The sequence below is a fragment of the Psittacula echo genome (assembly GCF_963264785.1).
Source record: "Psittacula echo genome assembly, chromosome: Z".
In the NCBI taxonomy this organism is placed as follows: Eukaryota; Metazoa; Chordata; class Aves; order Psittaciformes; family Psittacidae; genus Psittacula; species Psittacula echo.
Genome location: NC_137742.1, coordinates 85903306 through 85923629, shown reverse-complemented (window position 1 = coordinate 85923629; position 20324 = coordinate 85903306). Strand labels below are relative to the sequence as shown.

The 20324-nt window shown below is 45.3% G+C and overlaps 1 protein-coding gene across 2 annotated transcripts in view; it reads left to right on the top strand.

Moving 5' to 3' along the window:
• The window catches only part of GNAO1 (G protein subunit alpha o1), a gene marked incomplete at its 3' end in the record, with an annotated part of 150569 nt that overhangs the window by 118179 nt on the left and 12066 nt on the right, over window positions 1-20324 (top strand). Inside the window, exons 5-7 of one of the 2 annotated variants that reach the window (XM_080637563.1) lie at window positions 8926-9054; window positions 9828-9957; window positions 17065-17218. In XM_080637563.1, the coding sequence (XP_080493689.1) occupies window positions 8926-9054; window positions 9828-9957; window positions 17065-17218 (413 nt within the window). The remainder of the gene's footprint in view (window positions 1-8925; window positions 9055-9827; window positions 9958-17064; window positions 17219-20324) is intronic. The other variant, XM_080637564.1, reaches the window with a different exon arrangement.

Here is a 20324-nt window from a genome sequence, read left to right as displayed (position 1 = left end):
AAATTACAGACCTCTCTGAGGTTGCTCATACCCATAGAAGAGGGAGAGAGGAAAAGTGGGTGATCAGCAGGATGTCTCACCAGCACAGCCTGACCCAGGTGACAGCATTCCCTGGTGGGAACAATCCAGCTAAGTTGATATATGACAAACAGATCTCCTAATAATGATTTGGCTGAATGTGTTCCAAAGGGATGAGAAGCTCCATGGATTTTTCCCTTACATGTCTTCTGCTTCTGTATCTGGCCTGGACTGAAACCAGGCTGCTGCAATACCACAAGCAGAGCTGTTCTCAGAGGAGTCTCAGCCTGACAGCTGCTGAGAAGGACCAGAAAGCCCATTTGCATAGCGCAAGTTTCACATGCCCAAGACATCCAAGTATAGGATGTCTAGGATGGCTAAGACATCTCTAGCATGTAGCCGCAGGTAAAACTTCCCGGGTTTGCTTTTGCTAAATGTGGGTCACATCTGTCCACAACAGCGCACTGGCTGATTTTGGTGCCCATGATTTCTAGCAGTAATGCTTAAACGGGATTTGAAATCAGAAATCCCTATAGCTTGCTAATAGGTCAGGACAATGGACAGATGAGGAGATCCAGAAACATGATTCCCACTCCATCACTAGCAATCCGTCTTCCTCATCACAGTGAGTGGATAAATGGGGCCTCAAATTGAAGTCAGCTCCCGACAGACCCACCGCAGTCATTGTAATTGGGCTGTCATCCAGCTATGGGCATCCTCTAGTGACTTGATACTAGAGCACACTTCTCATTAACTAACACTTTCCTTCACAGCATTAGATCTGAATCCCTCCCCAGTGCTATCTCTGCTGCAGGCAGACACCTAGCACTACAAAAAGCGTAGTGCTGCAGCTCTCTTTTTTTCCTTCCAGCTTAGAAATGGAGATGTTAAGATGTTAATGCTAAAAATGGAGATGTTAAAATGTTAATGCTACTTCCCCTACTGCCACAAGTGTGTAAATAGATGTGCTGGGCCTTTGTTGGCACCCTGATGAATCTCTCTGGCCAGTGGCTCATCAAAACATTAAAGTCCATGGGGCTGGTTTCATTTGTGGTGTCTGCTTTTCAGGGTTGGAGTAATTCTGAGTAATTAGCTCATGAGATAGTCTTGGGGCCGAACTGAACTGGCTGCTGTGGCATGTGAGGGGCACTGGTGTGTGCCAGCTCAGTGTGCTCATTGTGGGGACATGGTGAGCTGGGGCTCTTGACATCTCTCCCATTTGGGCTGAGCAGAGGCTTCATCCTCTGCTCAGGGCTCCTTCCCAGAACAAGCCCTTCATTATCCCAGACTCCCCACTGCTTATTTTTAGCCCCTCCTTTTCTTTCCTTTCTTCTCTTTTTCTTTTACAGTGTAGAAAGCCGTCAGCTCCACTGTCAGGAGGTTTAGAACAGCAGTCCTAAAGATAAAAAATACATCAAACCCACTTACTGTGTTGCGTAAAGGTTTAGGCATAGATCCTACTCACTTCCAGGGTGGTGCTGAGTCCCACCAGGCCTCATCCCGGCTCCAGCTCAGCTACTGTCCTTCAGGGCTGGTCATTGGGAAGAAGCAGAGGCTTACATAAAGCAAGAGCTTTTGAGATTTCCTCTGCTTCAGCCCCGTGCCTGTACTGGCATGCAGAGGACACCTGTGTGCAGGGCCACCAGGAGAGACCTTGCACAGCCTGAGCCCTGCGTCATCCCAGTGGGCTCAGGTTCCCATAGTGCTGCTGGAAAGATCCAGCCAGCCCCTGTAAAAATCTTCTGCTTATAAAACGAAAAGGTGAGGGTGCCCTGTGGTCAGCAGCTCTGCGATAAACAGTGCTTCAAGTCACAGCAGCTTTATGTAAACAGTGGTATTGCACAGATGAGGACACTTCTAGAAGGGATTACACCACTGCTGGCAAACTACCAGATCTGCCCATGCCACAGCTCTGAGGGGGCTGGTGTTAAACTGTCCAGTTCTCCAAGTAACATTACATTAAGTGTTTGTAAAGCAGATGTTATGTATAGAGCAAGGCAGTTGTGGCTCCCTCCTTTCGCCATCCAGGGGAATGGATGCCCATCCAGGAGATCCTGTATCACCTGGTTAGGATCCAGGAGATGAGGAAGACCCCTTCCTGGTGTAATGAAAGGCTCTGAAGAGCTCCCATGCAGAAATGTCTAGGGAGCAGAGCAGACATGCTCCACAGGGGATATGCAGTGGTCTACAGAGAGGTCTACAGAGGAACAAGTGGGGAATAGGGAGGAGAGAGAGCAGAGATGTTCCATAGAGTGGCTAACAAAGCTAACTCTGATGTGGCAGTTTAAAAGCCAGGAAGAGGCAGTTTTTCACAGACAGGGTAGCAGAAATTTCTTGCTGCAGATGTGACTGTTAGAAGGTTACATTGCTTCACAAAGCAATTAGACAGAATTCTGGAAGAAAAGTCATTGATGGGTAATAAATATAAAACTATCAACCTTCTCTTTGAAACTCTTTTATCCATTGAAGGACTGGAGGCTGGGAAAAATGAGCACTGCATATTTCCCTGAATTTGTACTCCTCTCAACATCTGCTCTTGGACATTAGTTAAGCTAGGTAGGTCACTGATCTCATCCAGACACACAGTTTTTCCCTTTTGTAAAGGCTCCAATGTGTTTAAAAAAAAGAAAAAGGAAAATCTTCGTCATCTCCTCTTACATCTAGTTTTCAAACTTCAAACAAATGCAGAAAGATGAGCCCACATCTGCTTTCCTAGGAAAACTGCAAGTCTAAGTAGGGCAGCTAAACTCCAACCTACTTTTGTTCATTCCTCCTGCCTATCATTAGTATTAATATCAACTTGTCAAGTTGATCTTGGCGCACGAGCCCTGCACAGCCCTGCTTCAGTGCAGGAGGAAAAAAAAAACACACTTACGCAACATAGCATCCCTTCTGTCAAGATTTGACACTTTTAGATTTTAATTAATTAGGATTTGGTCCTTTAATAGGAGGGACATTCCTCCTCATTTCCCAATGAAGAATAATGAAAACCCAGGGCATCCAGCAGAGTTCATTGAGGAAAACAAACCCAGTAACCTCTGGGCCTGGTGACTATTACTTTGACTGTTAGCAGCCTGCAAGAAGCAGGCACCAGACGTGGCTTGTGGCTGGTTGGATTTAGGGAAGGGAAACCGGGGAGTGGCCATACTTGTATCTCATCTGGTTGGAAATGAGATGAGATTTATCAGGAGCAGCAGCAGGACAGAATTGACTGCTGTGTAATTCATGTGATTCCCATTAAGGCAGGACTGGCTGAGAGGGGTACACAGCCAGAAACACAAAACACATTGTCCAAAGTCCAGGAGTGAATTCCCAAGACCTTCATCTTCTCTGGGCTGGGCTCAGAAAACACCAGAAGATGCTCTTGCCCTCTTAGCTGAATTCCTTATCCTCTAAGGTCTCTTCTGCCTGCCATAACCTACCTGGATGTGCCTGAGGAGCAGTATGTGACACTGGTCTGGCTTTGATAAGGAGTATGGGAGGGCCTTGTGCATGCGAGCATGCCTTGCTCCTCACCCTCAGGGAGGATTGATTTTTGAAGGGACATGATGCCTCTGCTTGGCTGCATTTCCAGCCTTTTGTAACTGGTGATTATTTAAGATGTGTTGCATTACCCCTATATGTGCTGGATGAGTGCTGGTTTCTGAGAGTGGGCTGTGCTTTATTTCTCCCTTTCCCCTAAAATAAAACAGCAAATAGAGCTGGGCATGGCATCTGCAGGAAAAACTCTCTGGTGCCACATCCTCCAGGTGTTTGCCCAGCACAGGGTGCCCTCGTAGCTGTACCAAGTTGTTGCACACCTTTGAGAAGCAGTGCCTATACGGTTTTTCTCTTCTGGTAGAAGATACTAGGAGAGTTTACTATGCTGTTGTGGAGTCACTACTGACACTCTGTAAGTTCATGCTTATCCTTGGAATCCTTACTCTACAGTCACTAAATAGTAAGTGATTTTAATGCTAAATGTACATTGAGCTGTGTGATCATTGGTGAAAGGAAAAAAGAAGCTGAAGTACAAGCTAAGCTTGGATGCAGATAGCCTTCTATGCATGAACTAGGAAGGAGACATGTTTACATAAATGTCTGGAGTTAGGTGAGGTGATCCTGCTTGTAACAGCCTTGATTAAAAACTCATCATCTGCCAGGACACAATGTTGGAGTTGACCCTTGAGAACCTCTTATATGGAGAAAAAACTAACCTGGTGGTGTCTCAACTGCATCCATTGATGAATGTGGATCTGCTCTTTCAATCAGATGCAACCAAGACAACAGAATGAGGCTGGAGTATCCCATGCATGGCCTTTATTTCACAGAGGAGACATGGACAGAGGGCAGGACCACAGGACAGATGCTGCTGTCTGTAGACCTGCTCTCCTGAAGTTCCCACTCCTCTGCCTGCCTCAGACCAAGCCCTAGGCTGTGGCTGCTGCTGCACCAGAGTTTGTGGAGCACTGAGGACATGAGCACCTCGGGTTTGCACAGTGCAAGCTGGATGCTACCTGCAAAAACACTGCCAAGGTGTCACCTCTGAGGCAAGAAAAACCCAACTGTTGTTTAACCATTTGATTGCCTTTAACCTCAGCAGATGTGAATGTGCATCTGTGTGAGTTTTGCCACAGGTATCCAGCTTTGACCACAGCCTGAAGCCTCAGCTACGCTTCTTAATCCAAGGAAGCAGCTAGCAGAGCCTTTGGCATAGGCAGTACAATCCTGGGAGAAGGTTCCTGTGGTAGCAGAGTGTCTGGGGAGAGTCTCTGTCCACGCACTGCATGTAGACTGCTGCCGCCAATCTGTTCCCATGGAACAACTCAGACAGCAGCCCTTTCTCCATGCAGTGTCTCTGGCATCAACAGTGCTGCTACCACGTGCTGTTGGAAACAGCAAATGAAGGCACAAGAAACTACATTTACTCCCTATTTTCAATATTACTGTGTGAAGATTCTCAGTACCTGCTAGTCTTTACAGAGCATCTGTCTTTCATGGCCTCAATTTGCCATTTCTTGTGCGTTTTTGCTTTTAGCACCATAATATAGTTGGGCTTCACCTCCCTGAGCCTGATAAACTGAGTGACTCAGAAACTTGCAATCTGCTTCAACACAAAGCATGTAAGATAAAAGACATAAGCAGTAATGGAGCTGCTTGGCTCAGGAGTATAAATGCTCTTGTACTCAAAAACCTCTTCTAGCCTTTCTTCTTAACCCTTGCAAGCCCTGGGCAAGGCAGGCTTGTGTCATTTCAGATGTGCCTCCACTCCAGTGGGCTAACCTCGAAGCTGGGAAGTGGTGGGAGCTCAGATGCCAGCACCGTGCAGTGAAGATAATATGTCAGGGGCAGAGCTGAGTGCTTGCTCCATGGCCTCCAAAGTACTCTTATTTCTGCTGGTTAAACAGATGTCACTTTCTGAGGGGATTATGTGTTGTGGAGTCGGTTGGCTGAGACAACTAATTATCTCCAGCAACAGTTTGGCCATGAGATTTGTGGTTCAAATGGAATGCTGTCATCCAGCACCACATGTAGCAATTTGCCTATACTTGGGTTTCCTTGTTCCCAAAGAGGTAGTACCCCCAACTCATCCCATTCTCCACCAGCTCAAGCTTACCCACAGGAGACCAGCGGGTCCAAACAAGCAGCATGGGCAGGGAGCACCAGATGAGGCCTCTGAGATACCTCCAGCAGGAACCAAGGAGAATCAGCAGCTAAAATTAGTTTGGCATCCAAACGGCAGCCTGCCAGAGCTTCCCATCCTCATTCAGCTGGATGTTAGCATGGCAGCCATGATGTGGCACACTTCTCCAGTTGAACTTCATGGGGTGCATGCACTGATGCGGTCCTGCTCAGTGCAGCCAGCTCTAGGAGGAAAAAATATCTGCTGCAGCCCCAGATAGTAGAAATTCCAAAGAGAGCAGCCAGAGGAGTAAACAGTTTTGGAATGCAGCCTCAAAAACAGCACTGAAAATGTATACCTTCATAGAAATGGATGGCTGACCCTCATCAAGGCTAACATGAACAGACAAAAAGCAGACCCAGGCAACTAAAAGAATCTAAGTCATTGAGAAACACATGGAGAATGGTGGAGAAGACTAGACATGAGGAAAGAGATGAAGAGGGGAATTAACAGAGAAGGTGTTGGAGCTGGGCAGAGGTATCGGCATGGGAGTGACTGAGGCGCCGGACTCACAGAGCTCAGGTCACCTGAAGCCCAGGCAGGCTGAGTGTTGGGGATATGAGCACTCCTCTGTCACGAAGTGTTGGGAAGCAGTGCCCTTACCCAGACAGATGTTAGAGGCCCCCCAGCCAAGGTTCCTATGGAGATATCCCAAGTAAGATTGGAAGCTAGGTGCTGTCAGGTAGGATAGGATAGAATGCTGTTCGCCATCCTCACTCTACTGCTAATCTCCCCCAGATCTCCAATCCCACAGAGCAGAGTAACTCAGGTGGAGCCAGGCACATGTGGTGGCATCACCTCCATAGACAATGATGTGAAGGGAAGTGAGGCTTTCCAAACCTCAGAGACAGGTTGTATGCAGCTAATCTGGAGCTAACTTGTTAGGCAGCCCAGTGAACGCCATGCGGAACAGCTATAGGCTGTGCATGCTGTAAGAGTGAGAATCCCCTGACATCCCAGCACAGGACCTGGGTTTCAAATGATGCTGCTGTTCACAAGTAAATCATTGCAGGTTGAAGGCAGCAGTTCCAGTAAAAAAATCCTCCATCCCTATGCTGCTGTGGTACCAAATCCTTTTGCCAGTTTGCACTGATTTTGTCATTTGCTGCACTCCCAGCACTAAAGGCGGACCTCAAAGGCAAGGGATTGATAGGGAACTTTAAATTGGAGAGAGCTGAATGATAGAAAATTACGGAAAATGAAGAGGGAGAAAGTGATAAAGGTCTTCAGGGTACTGCCAAGAACTCTAAAAGGAAAAGAAAATCCTTCCTCTCTTACACCTCCACTTTTTACGATCAGCTTGAAGTATTTTGTTCCTGAGGACAGAGGAGAGCCTGGGTCTCTGAATAACAGCACTGCAGAGCTGCCTTGGTCTGTAGAGATATGTGAAGAAATGCAGCTGTCTCTTAAATAACAGGAGTTGACATCAGTTGTGAATAGATGAGTGATCATGGCTTCATCCATCACTACAGAGGATCTGATTTCAAATGGAGCCCTATTCATCCATCCAAGACTCATCATCAGGCTATTAAGGGAGCATCTGTCACAAAACCACAATGGCTTTAACTGCTTGAAACAAAAATAAGCCTGTTTAGCTTAAATACTTTTCTCTGGGTGATATGATTGTTTCAATTCTTTAGCAATAATGAATGATAAATATGATGGGTAGCTAAAATACATGATGGGAGCAGGATGAGGTATGTTTTTCACATTAGCATGGAGTTTGGTTGGGTAGGCATGAATGCCAGTGGCAGTGAGTTTTCTTGGGTAGCAGAGTGCACAGCCCCAGCACACCATGCATCCAGCTCCAAAGCCCTGGCTCAGAGAGCACTCCCTCCAGGAACAAATGAGAATTTTTTTCCTGCTTTCTGATGCACCAGGGAAGGCATCTCCAGCGGCAGGACAGGACATCACCTTCAGGCCAAGCTTTCTCAAGGAACAGGGGGAAGTGTGCTCGTTACCATATCATTGTGATTGGGTAACTCGTCGGGACTAGATGAGTTTTTAACACAGAGTGTTAAAAACCTTGGCATGTCACCTCCTGTCCTGCTGTCCCTTTGGATGACATCACACTGCCAGGAGCAGAGAGATCAAAGGGCAAGACGACTTCTTATGGACAGACTTGCTTTATTATGTTCACAGCATATTGAAAACATCTCACGTGCATTAGATTGATGCTCCTGGGGCTAGAAGTAGGCATTTAGGCCCTGTAATACACATCAGACCCCCTCTCAGAGGAACTGGAGTTATCTGTGTGGCTTGATGGTGGCAAGAAAGACTTTATTGTGTGATGCAGATTTGTGTTTATAATTCATGTTAAACCGTATTCCAAGATCCTCTTTTCTTTATAAATTATATTTAGTTGGGCTGAGTTGTTTTGAAAAATTGCCTTGAATGGGTATGAAAAAATGGATTGTGGTCATATGTGCACTGCTGTGGGCTCCTCTACAAAAGCATTTCATGCCGAAAGGCAGGACTTCTTGCCCAAAGTTTCAGCCTATGGAGGCATTGCTGATGTTCACAGTAGAATAAGGGCAAATGTTTTAAAAATATCCAAGTGTATTAGAAAGCTAAATCTCCTCTCTAGCCCACCAAAAACCCCAATTTATACTCCCAGAATATTACCATCTAATCAGGCTCCTGGATTTTGTCCATGTGCTGCATCTCCTGCAGTTCCAGCCCTATGCTGGTTTCAAACTGAAGCAGTGACTCATTCAGACAGAGACTCATCTCCACCATCTGAGCTGACTGAAAGCAAGGCATCTCCTCAGAACAAGCCTCCAAGCCTCCCTCCCTTACTAGCAGAGAGGCAGGCATCTCCCAAAAGTGACTCGACCTGTCTGTTCTTTGAGTGAGACCTATATGCCCCAACCTCTTATCTGAATAAACCCTTGCAGAAAAGCATGTGTGTGTACAGAATCCAGCACAATGGACAGATTGGGCACGTTGTCCCTCAGGGAATAAAAATAGCAAGCAATGTTAAAGCTATGTGTTTTCACAGATTGCAATCAGGGCTCACAATACACGCACACTTAATTTCCTGCTTTCAGTTCACTATCAGATTTTATGTTTAGGTTAGTGGGGTTTGTTTTTCACCAGAATAGGATATACTACAATACATTCAGCCATGAAAAATGAGATTGAAAAATATTAATAGGAAGCAGAAGAATTCATCTGAGATTGACAAAGATTAATGTGTGCTTTATTCTTATCTGTTTTCTTTTTCTTTTCACTTTTTCTCTTAGTTACCTAGACAGCTTAGATCGAATTGGAGCTGCAGACTACCAGCCCACGGAGCAGGATATCCTCCGAACCAGAGTCAAAACAACTGGCATCGTAGAAACCCACTTCACATTCAAAAACCTCCACTTCAGGTTAGTCTAAGTGCACAGTAAATTTTCTGTACATCTATTTGTCACAGAGTTTTCCCATAGTTCCCAAAGGACAAGTTGTTAAATTCTAGTTAATGCATGGATGACTCCCACTGCAGAAGGCACGGTGTTTTGAAGGGTCAGCAATATGATCCTGTCTTGAAAATCACTGCCTTTAAGATGGGAGCTCATGATAGCTTCTTCTAACTCAAATGGCACCTCTTTGCTGGGAGGTGTAATATAAGGTTTACCCCCAGTCAAGCCTGATCAAGCCTCGTAAATGTAAAAATATTTGGCCAAATCTTTTCCCTTAAGTGGATCAGTCACATATGGTAGAAAAGGACATGAAGGCAGAAAACCATACACAGTCTTTAGAGTATATAAAGCTCAAGAGCATGCAGTCTCTCCTTCTGCAGACAGTATGGAACACAGCATAGTTCTGAGGTCCTCTCACAGATCCCCACATCCCTTGCTGTAACTGCTCCTCTTGGTCCTCCTCAGCTCCAGTCTCAGAGGAAGAAAACCAAGCCAGTGGTAAAAGACTTGTCGCTTTGTGTTTGGAGCCTTCCAGACACAGTATGCTCCGTCCCTGACAGTGTTTCAAGGCCAGGTTGGACATGGTCTAGGGGAAGGTGTTCCTGCCTGTGTCAGGGAGTTGGAACCGTATGATCTGAAGATACTTTCCAACCAAAACAGTTCTGTGAAATTCCAAGAATGCTGAAGTCTCCTTGTAACTAAGAAGGAGCAGGCACTGATGGTCCTCTCCTGTACCATAGGCTCTTTGATGTTGGGGGCCAGCGGTCAGAACGCAAGAAGTGGATTCACTGCTTTGAGGATGTTACAGCGATCATTTTCTGTGTCGCACTGAGTGGCTATGACCAGGTGCTTCATGAAGATGAAACCACGGTGAGTCTAACCGGGTCTTGGAGGCCCCGACACTTTATGGAATACTGCATAGCCAGCAACTACTCAGAGATTACTGAATGCTCACTGGGCTGCTACAGTAATGTGCTTTTGTCAGTCACTCCCCCTTGACTCTGAAATCCCGGGGAGATGTGTCCTCCTCCACACTCTTCAAAATCAAGTCTGCATGCCCAGGTAATGCTTCCTTGCACTGGTAAAGTCGCAGTGTTTTATGTCTCCTTTCTAACTGGCCTGTGTGTTTTCAAAATGTGTTAGCAGAATCCTGTGTCCAGAAAGAGGAGATAGAGGTAGGCTTTTAAAACAAATGTTAAGGAAGCAGTTGTGCTGTGGTGCAGAGGTGCAGGACGGTCATGCACGCCCAAGGCAGACGCAGGCTAGGAATATAACCTATTTCTTCAGGCTACAGATATTCGTTTTCCTAAGTGAGACTGGAGCTGTTTGATTCCTCAGGTAATTTGCTTTAAGAGAGCTTTTATGACTTCCCACTGTGACGTTACGCTCAAAATGCCATCTGGAAATAGAGCTAGCGAGGACCTGTATGCTTCCTGGTATTAAAGTGCAATTAATACAAGTGAATTAAATACACAGAGAGAATGGAAGAAGACTCATTAGTGTATTTTGGCCATTCAGTCAGTGTAGTGGGGATACCTGCAGCAAGCACCTAGCTGCATTTGTCTTACAAAAATAAATTGGAGGCCATACTCAGACTTGGCAAAAATTTTATCTGTGTCCATTCTGCAACAGCATGAAGGGCCTAATCCTGACTACTCTGTCTCTCTGAGGCTCATTATTCTCCTGCTGCTGAAGCTGTAGGCTTACAGAAAAGTGTTAATGAGGAAGGAATTGAAGGAAAGATTGCTGTTAGGTATCAGTTGGCTTGTCCCAAAAAGGCTGGGAGAGGGCTGTGGTTTCTAGGCTCTTTGACTCAGGTTTATGAGCTCTAGAAAACTGATGAAGTCACCTGGTTGTTTGGGTCATACTGATACCAAAATTCAGCCTGATATTAACATCATGACTATGTCCCTCCAGTCTGACTGAGATACCCTACACCCTTGTATGTCCATTTATTTATAATCCTCAGTTGTCACCTCCCTCTGATCCTGGCCCTAATATGCTCAAGGATGCTCACTCCTGCAGGACTTACTGGGAAGGAACCTAAGTCACCTGACATGATTTGAAAAACCAAGTCATTAGCTCAATGCTATAGATCTCTGCAGCTGAGCAGAGGATAAAGAAGAATACATAGGGAGAAGGCAGACCCAGGAGGCAGGGAGCCAAGCTGTGACCTGAGCAGGGAACAAGGCGATCTGTAGGTATAACTTGGGCTGTAACACCCAAACGGTGAAGCCAAAGGCAGCCTTTAATATAGGTCACTTTTGGGTGCCAGAGCTGTGATTCAAAGCCACAGTACACAAGATGGAAGAGCCTGAATGCCAGTGCCATTTTTAAATGTCAACCTTAACTCAGCTCCTCTGAGATGGAGGTTACAGCATCTCTCCTGGGATGCTGAGCTCTGCCAGTGACTGTCCGTCCCCCAGCACCACCCCAGTGACAAGCAGGGTGCCAGCTCTGCCCCCTGCAGTGCTCCACTGCAGAAAACTGGGATTTATACATCTCCAACTTTCCTTTTGCACCAGGAAAGCAGGCTTGCACTGCTCTGGCACAGAGCTGACATTTGTTTGCTATTTCAATCCCTTTTCACAAAGCCTTTCTGGGGATGCTGAGCAACAGGAGGGCAGAGGCAGCTGCTGTTCACTTACACACTCACTGTAAATGGGGAAAGGATTCAGCACTGGTACTGCTGTGCCTGCAGGATGCCCCTGCCTAACCCAAATAAACAACCCTGAGAGAGGCCAATCCAAATGGAAAAAATGATGGAGTTGGATCTTATCTGCCCTATTATACCCCCAGCATAGGTGGAAGACCCATAGGCTCTGGCCCTCTCCCAGCTGAACCCCCAAGCATTCCATTTCCTCCCTCCTAATATGGTTCGTCTCCAAAAAACCAGCAGTAAAAGCAGCATCTCTTCAGTCAGCTGATTTGCCGTCTGTCTGCATCCGTCACATCTGCTGGCTTTCATGACGTAAATCAGCTTTTATTGCTTCTCACTTAGAAAACACAAAGAGGAGACAGCTGAGACAGTGAGCTGGATGCTGCTCCTCCATCTTCATTTTCTATAGAGATGCTTACTATGATCCAGGCACTTCCAGCTGTATTAAGCTACTGAAGGGTTGGTGCTGCACAGATGTCTCTGTTGAGTATGAAAAGACTTGTAGAGCTTTCATTGCTGCATGGAGCCATGAAGAGGAAAAGAACATCTCAGGCACCCAAAAAATTGCTTGCAAAGCATAAGGAGAACAGCTTTTCCTTGTTGACAGTAACCACAGGATTTCACAGGGGCTTTTAGCGCTTTTTTGAGTCAAACTTCACTTTGGGCAGGTGAAACTGCAGCTCAGATCAAGTCAGCCTAATATAGGAGATTTGCTTTGGGAAGCTCAGTCACAAGGGCGCTGGGAATAGCATAGTTGTAGTGTCAGCTTGTCTCACTGAAAGAAGCTCATGAACAACAGGTTCACTGTGAACCCTTTCCAACAAGATCGAGCAAAGAGATGGTCAAACAAGGCTGGGTGAAATGCCCCCTGACCTGTTCCTGCCCTTAAAATTAAAGCACAGCTCCACACTTGTAGGGTTTTTGTGGTTTTTTTGTGTCTTTGTTTTAAAAAGCTGAGCACCCATCCTCCTGCAGCAGCTAAAAAACGGCTATTGCGCACAAAGCCATAACCCTCTAGGACCAAGTAGTCTTTTATAAGGGGCATACATTCTCTCCAATTCCCTGACACAAAGAGTAACATGGCAGGAGTTGAGGAAAGCAAGTACTTCTCCATGTCCAGAGCAGAAAGACATAGATAAAATAAAGAGAACTTTCTGCATCTGTGATGACCCATAAAGACGACGCTTTGCACAGATACCCCTTGTGCTGTTGAATCCGGCCTCTCCCATTGCCCCAAACACCTACTTGTACCGCTGTTGGCAGATCTAAACTGCTTCCCTGCATGCTTGTCTCCCAGGGCAGAGGAGCAAACCTATAGAGAAATTCAAGCAGTGCCTTCATCAGTCCCATTGCTACCAGGCACAGCCAACAGCTACAGCTCACAAGGCAAAATTACACCCTCTGCCCAGCCCATCCAATGCACAAGGCACTGTCTTCAGGGTTTTACATGTGCCTCTTCATCTGGCTTTACCAAGTCTGTCACAAGGAGTTTCAAGACTCTCTGCTGCATTTGTACACAGTGGGAACATCCTGTTTTAACTGACTGAACAACTCCATGGATTATGTCTTTGCATAACAAAGCTATTTTGCCTCATTTTTTACTTATCTTTATGTTTTGTAAGCTGAGCTTACAGGAAGGAAAGCCTCAGACCTGTAATCTGGCAGGAGAGAGGGACAGCAGTCATATTAATGGGTAAAACTGTCAAAGACAATTAACAAATGTAAATTTACATTTTTCCTTCTAACTGGAATTCCTAATGGCTTTTTAAAACAGACAGTAATGGCATGGGACCTATCACTGAAACCAAGACTATCCTCTTTGTTTTTTAAATTGCAAATTCAAAGGAGTCATGGCAAGAGAGGGAGGTGTTCATGCTGCACATTGATGTCTCTGAATCCAAACTACTTAGGTCATTTAGCAAAGACATGCAAGTATTGTTCATGTCCCCATTGCTAAGCATGGGATGAGTTGAAGGTGCTGTGCTAGTGATCCTTGGTCTGTTGGTTCGTATTTCATTGCATGACCTGGTTAGCATGCTCTCTCTGCTGTCATTGGGCAAGGAAATTGAATTGCAGTGCTTAGAAATTGCCTTAGGAGTGACAAAGCCAGTGAAAGTGGCTTTAGCATCTTAGGCAATACAAGCAGGAGGGGGGATATGGAGTTTCTGTGTTTAGGATAACCATCAGCACCCTTATAGTTCGCATGCCAGTTAGCATTTAATCACCAAGGAGAACAAAAAAACCCTGAATCAACTGTGTGTGGGAGAAATAACCAAGTCTCCTCCCATGCTCTGGTGAAAAAAGATGGGATTTATGAGTGCTTTTCTGCCTGAGCAGAGTCTTGACCACAGCATCCTTTCTCTCTCACGCTTAGCAGAAAGCTGTCTGACCTTCACATCAGTGATGGGAACACAATTGTGCAATGATATCTGAACTCAGTGATAAGCAATTCTTGTCCTGCACAGGAGGAGTTAACTGGGCTTTTAATTTGTATGGGCGAGTGGTTAGTCATCTCTAACGTGGCTGGTGGGGCTGCTTTGCTTTTGGGATATAAAGTATTTGCAGGCATAAGGATTTAAAATACTGATTTTGAAATAGGAAGTGACATTAAGAAGCCAGTGTTTCAAGAGCCCTTTCCTTAATGATAGACCCGATATAAAGTAGAAAAAAGTAGCATAATGGGTCCAAAAGCAGGTGAAGTAATTCATATCACTTACTATAAAACTATGAGAAGTGTAAACTTGAATGCCTCCTAGCAGAACAGGCATGTCTGCCCCATCACAGCAGCATGGGTGCTCCTGAGAGAAACCCTAGGGAAGCTTTAGGCTACTAAAAGGGTCTTTTACTCTGGATTAACTGGTAGAAGGGGGGTTATTTGATGGCTTTAACTTCTCACTCCTCCTTTAGCAGCAGTCTATCCTTTTACATGTGGTACCCAGAGACTACCTCCCCATCCTTGCATCTTAGCCAGGGTCTGCTTGAGCTGTCGGAGGTCTCCTACAAACACATACAGAAGGAATCAAATGTCACCCATGGTGCTTCCCAGCAGTTGGGAAGTGGTCTGTGCAGCCTAGTGCAGGGCTGGTGGGGTGCAGCACGGTAAGTACGTTGACCTCCAGGCTGATGGCTGCTGCACACGAACTATGGTTTAACCCATGAGCAGTGTTCATGTGTTCCTCCATGCTTATATTTTAAATCAGAAAGGATGATAAAAATGTGATTAGGAGCGTTCTGTGAGGGACCCTGATTAAAAAACGGTTAACTGTATTTGCCGTCTGTTCCCCTGACTGCCCTCCACCTTCTTCTCTCCTCCCAAAGGCTTTGGGTAGCCAGATCTCCTGTACAAAACCTTTGTAGGTTCCTACATGGTTGCAGTTCTGACATTACAAGTAAAAAAGGGCAGCATTGCTCTGGGGCTCCCACACCAGCCAGTACAAAATGGGTTAGCAAAAACCAGCACACAGATATGGGATGATACAGATAAGCAAAATCTTGCAACTGAGACCCAGTAAGGAACTGCATTTTTCCATTTGTACATGATCACATCTTCCCTGTGTGTCAGTAGGGAGATGCTTGGTCATTTCAAGCCTGGTAGCAAAGCGTGTGGTGTATGGTACAGCAAATCACGCACATCCTGTTTCACTCTGGGTCAGATCAGATGTTTCCTTCATCCACAGAGCCACATTTATCTAACTAAAACATTCAGCAACAGCTAATGTATATCAATGAAAAGGAAAGTGTTAATCAATACAGTGCTGGGCTCAATCATGCCGCCAGCACAGGCATGAAATGGAGCGAGAGAGAGGTGAAAGCCACCAGCTGTCTCCTGCAGCATCCCGAATTTCCAAATCCAGGGAGGGGGAACACACTCCACCCATCCCCAGAAACCCTCCATCAACGAGACCGTGCTGCCCTGTCCTCTCCAGCATCTCTCTGGTGGTTGCTGTAACCAGTCTCGTATGTGCCTTAGCGGGTTTGGGGAGTGCTGTCCCAAGGAGATCCCACTGGGAAAAGCCGAGGAGCTGGTGTGGTCTGTACCATGCTTTGCGTTTGATAACCCCCTGACTCTTGGGTGTGCTTCGTCCTCACCGTGCCTGCTCTCTCCGCTCCCCGGCTCCCAGCTGAGAGACGGCCATGCAACCGGCGTGCGCACTCCGGCGTCGGCCTCGCGCGCCCAACATCGCCAGCCTCGGCACCTTCACAGCCTTTCCTCGGCCGTCTGACCTTATCTAGCCAAACAAAGGCCAAAAAATGAGCATTTGAGAGACCAACCAAATTGGCAGGTATGAAGCTTCTCTTGAACTGAGAAAAAACAACAAAAATAAAAGAAAAACAGAGAGTTGAAAGCAACAGGGAACATGACAGTTGGTTGACTTTGCCGTGAGCTCTTTCCACCACCATAAAACCATGTGGCGGACTTTGCAACTCTCTAACTGGTCTGTTTTGTTCATTCTTCTTATCTCTCTCTCGTTTCTTGTGTCTTTTTTTGCATGACCTATAACCAAAAAGCTGACTTCTCGCTGTGCGTGCATTTGAATGTGTGGCTCTTCTGCTGGCGAGTAGCTGATATTCTTGTAGAGGCATGAGCTAACATCAGTGGTAGCTGCCTGACTTCTAGTCTGGTTGTTCTCAGATGCCCTTTGTTAAGTTTTTCCTTTTTATACTATTTCTTCTTCCTTTTTCACTTTTTTGCTCTTGATGAGACACTTTCTGTTGAGCCATCTTCCAAGACAACTGAAAAAATGGGAAAAAATAAAAAGCCCAGCAACACTAAACAAAATAACAAAACCTGGCAAAGGTCACGGCAAGGTCATTTCCAAAATTATGTCACCTTGGTGTCTGCTTCCAACTCCAGATTAATTCAAGGACCTACCAGTCCTTGGTTAATGTATCCAACCAGTTGTGTGCCAAACACACTCGAGACAGTGAAAAAAGAAGTTTAAGAAGTTAATGAAAACGTTGTAGAAAATCTGCATGAGCTACACCAACACATAAATCTGATCAAAGGGCAAAAATAACTTGCCATCCATGCATGGTGCATGATGATTTCTATGAGCTGGGATCCTGTAAATTATATGCTATGCAAATCAGAACAGCTCTGTATAGTTAAATGCCCTTGAGTTACTAACTGTATGTCAAATGTTATAGGAATTACATCTGTGTATGTATATGTTGAGCTGTATGTATACATCAAGTTATTATGTATATTGTAGCTTTTTTTTTTTCCTCCTTAATTTAGTTGTTTTAGATTTCCCTATGTGTTAAACATCCCTGGGTCGCTGTGTTTGGCCTGATGTGATCTCTCCTTTCTATTGCAGAACCGCATGCATGAATCAATGAAGCTTTTTGACAGCATCTGCAACAACAAGTGGTTCACAGATACATCTATCATCCTCTTTCTAAACAAGAAGGACATATTTGAGGAGAAAATTAAGAAATCTCCACTGTCTCTCTGCTTTCCTGAGTATACAGGTAATGAGAAAGGTGGCTGTACAGAAGTGCATAGCAAAGGGATTGTGGAGCATTTCCATCCAGGCTGATACTGTCATGTATCACAGCCTAAAAATGCATGGCTAGAGCTCCCATTTGCTTCACTGCAAGTTTTATTTCAATAAATGACATAGGATCATTCCCACCATGTTTAGTGGTCAACTGAAAGCATGAGGATGACTTAAACCCAAGTTGTTTGCTGCCAAAAGGCCACTGTTACTAAGCAATGTATTTGATGCCTGCATCACTCTGTGGTTCTTGGCCACTGGAACCCACTACCAGGCACCAAGCGGCTGCAGGATCAGCCCTCCAACATGCAGACAGCAGGTTTCACAGCTCGGCTGCTTCAGCTCAAGCTATACATTTTTATCATGTTAGTTTGGGAGGTCCACAGTTTCATTCTCAGGCTCACTGACATCAAGCATCTGGACACAGAAACTCTTCCAGTTAAATGCAGATAGAAAACAAGACACTTGATTCTCTGGTGCATTGACCACCAATGCCTCTGCTGATAGAGCAGGCAGTGAAGAGCCAAAGTAGGCCATGCCCCAGTCTTGGCTGGAGAGAAGGAAGCCTCAGAGATCAGAACAGAGGCTCTGCAACACAGCAGCATGTGAGAGGCCCTTGCTTCTGTTGGCTGCCTGGCATCTGACCTGCTAATGATGGGAGTACATCACCCATGCAAAGGCTGCAGCTACATCTCGCCAGCTTCCACCAACACTCATTACCATTCTGAGACAGCATAAAAATAAAATTTTATCGTCATGAATTATTTAAGCTCATCGGAGACATCCAGATGAATCAAGCTGACAGACAGAGAATTAGATCTCTTTGTCAGGAAATGGAGTTGTGCAGCGGGAGTACTAAGAGTGTCACACTTCTGGGCAGGACAACAAATTATTAACCAGAGCTTTCTACTTCTGAGCATTTGATTTTTCAATGTGAACAAGCAAAAGCAATCCATCACTGCTGCTTTGGGCTGAATGGTCTGTGGCCATGGAGCTGAATGACTCTGTTCAGAAGAACATCTACAGGCTTCCTCTCTGGGGAAGGTTTGGATGTTTGTCACTACCACCACATTTCAGCCATCTACTCACCTCCTTGGTCTAGACAGAACAAACATATTCATGGTATGTTTGTCTAAAAAGATCTAATAACGGAAATTCCACAGTCTTTACAGTGGAAAGGTCACAATAAAGCCAAACTCAATTTTTTCTGGTTGCAAATTAGGTTGCTGCTTGCCATCTTTCGGATGGCTTGTAAAGCAGCTCATCACCATCTTCTTTCTAGTAGCGTTTCTGTATACCAGATGATTATTATCATGCCATCTTCCTTTTTCCCATTTCTCCATGAAGCAAACCTGTACCTTTCACTCATTCCTGATTGCATTTTGTTAACCTGGTTTTGTGGATCTTCACTGAAGTCTCCCAGTAACCTCACTCTGAAATAATGTTCTTACATATCTCTGATGACAGAGAGACTAGAACAAGAAGAAATGTTGATTTAGATGTAACTTTTCCTTCCCAAGCTATCCCAGCCCAAGGGAGGACTTTGGTGGGGGAGACAGACCCTCATACAGCTAAGCTTTCGGCTGACTACACAAAGGAAAACAAGTATAGCTTGGTTCTGGAGCACTTCAGCTTCAAGTGAACCAAATCAGTCCTCCCAAATCTCAGAGTATCCCAAAGATGCTCTAAATTCCTTCTAGGTGCTGCTCTGGAAGCTGGGAGTTATCACAATGCCAGGGACTCTCCAAAGACTCTTGTCTCTCTCCAGAGAGGTCTGGAAGTCTGAAGGCTGAAAGTCCTTCCAAATAATCCAATAGGGATCTGAACTAGAGGTGAAGTATATCTAATCCCAGTCATTCAGCAATGCAGGGACTTTAACCCAGACTTTAGGCCCAAGCACACACTTAAGCTTACTCATTCCTGCTTTGCTGACCACAGCTCGAGGATGAAGCCCTTGTGGCCTTGTGAAAAAGCAGCATTATTAGAAAGTTACCCTGGAGTTAAAAGGAATTATTTGATGAAAGCCTACAAATAAAATGGGTGAACCTTCTACATCACAAGTAGGTTCCACAAAATGCTTTTAATACAATGAGGTTTCTAATGTCCATTATTTCTGCTGACAGAGCTATTAGAAGACTGTATCCACAAATTTGCTTGCTGTATACTAGATAGAGCACTGACTGTTTCCATCCCCTTAATTCACTCATGTGTTTAACATGCATTAGTCCACAATACTTATGCAAGCAGCAGCAGAATCCAGGGCATGTTTTAAACCAAGCTGGCATTAGCGATTCCCAGCTTTCCAAGAAGGAATCCAGCACCTAAATCCTTACACCTTTAAACAAGCGACTTCCCTTTGATCAAATACCCTCTTGATTGTGGCAACATGTGGAACTATTCCCAAATTCTTTACACAGATCTTATTGTAAGAACCTCCTCCCAGAAAACATTTTGCTTCTCTTCAGGCATATTTTCAAGTCTCATGGTCTTCATAAGCCTGTGTCTTCAAATAGCAGTGCATGTACATTTACGTGCAAGTTATTTCCCACTTGCTGCCTTCAACTACAGCAAATCTCAAGCCCAAGTAAGCTTCTTTCTAGCAGTTAAGTACATTTCCCATCAGTAAAGCATCACAGAGGGCAAGGGATCCATGAGCGTTAGGACCGGCACCTTCCAGGGCTGCACTCCAGGCCAGCCTGAGAAACTGAGTTTATCAGACCAAAGCAGGTACCCGAGCTGAGCTTTGTGTGTGACCAGTGTCAAGGCTGGACAGATGAGAAAGGATCCGATCTTTTGCATGACTGCTAATCAGCTCTTTTAACACAACCTGATGGGTAATAAGCTTTGACATAGACATTGCTATACGTCACAACAGAAAGCTCCTCATGGTGTGATTTTAGGCACAGCTCCAGCAGACTATACTGTGATCCTAATTCCTCAAAAAGAGGCACATTTTATATTATTTGTCACTGTGTGTCATTTTCTTTGAGAAGACCCCACTTCGCCCTGTATCAGAGGCTGGATCTTTTCATGTCCTTTTCTCTTAGTGCTTCAGGGAAAGGAAGGCACAGTTACCAACA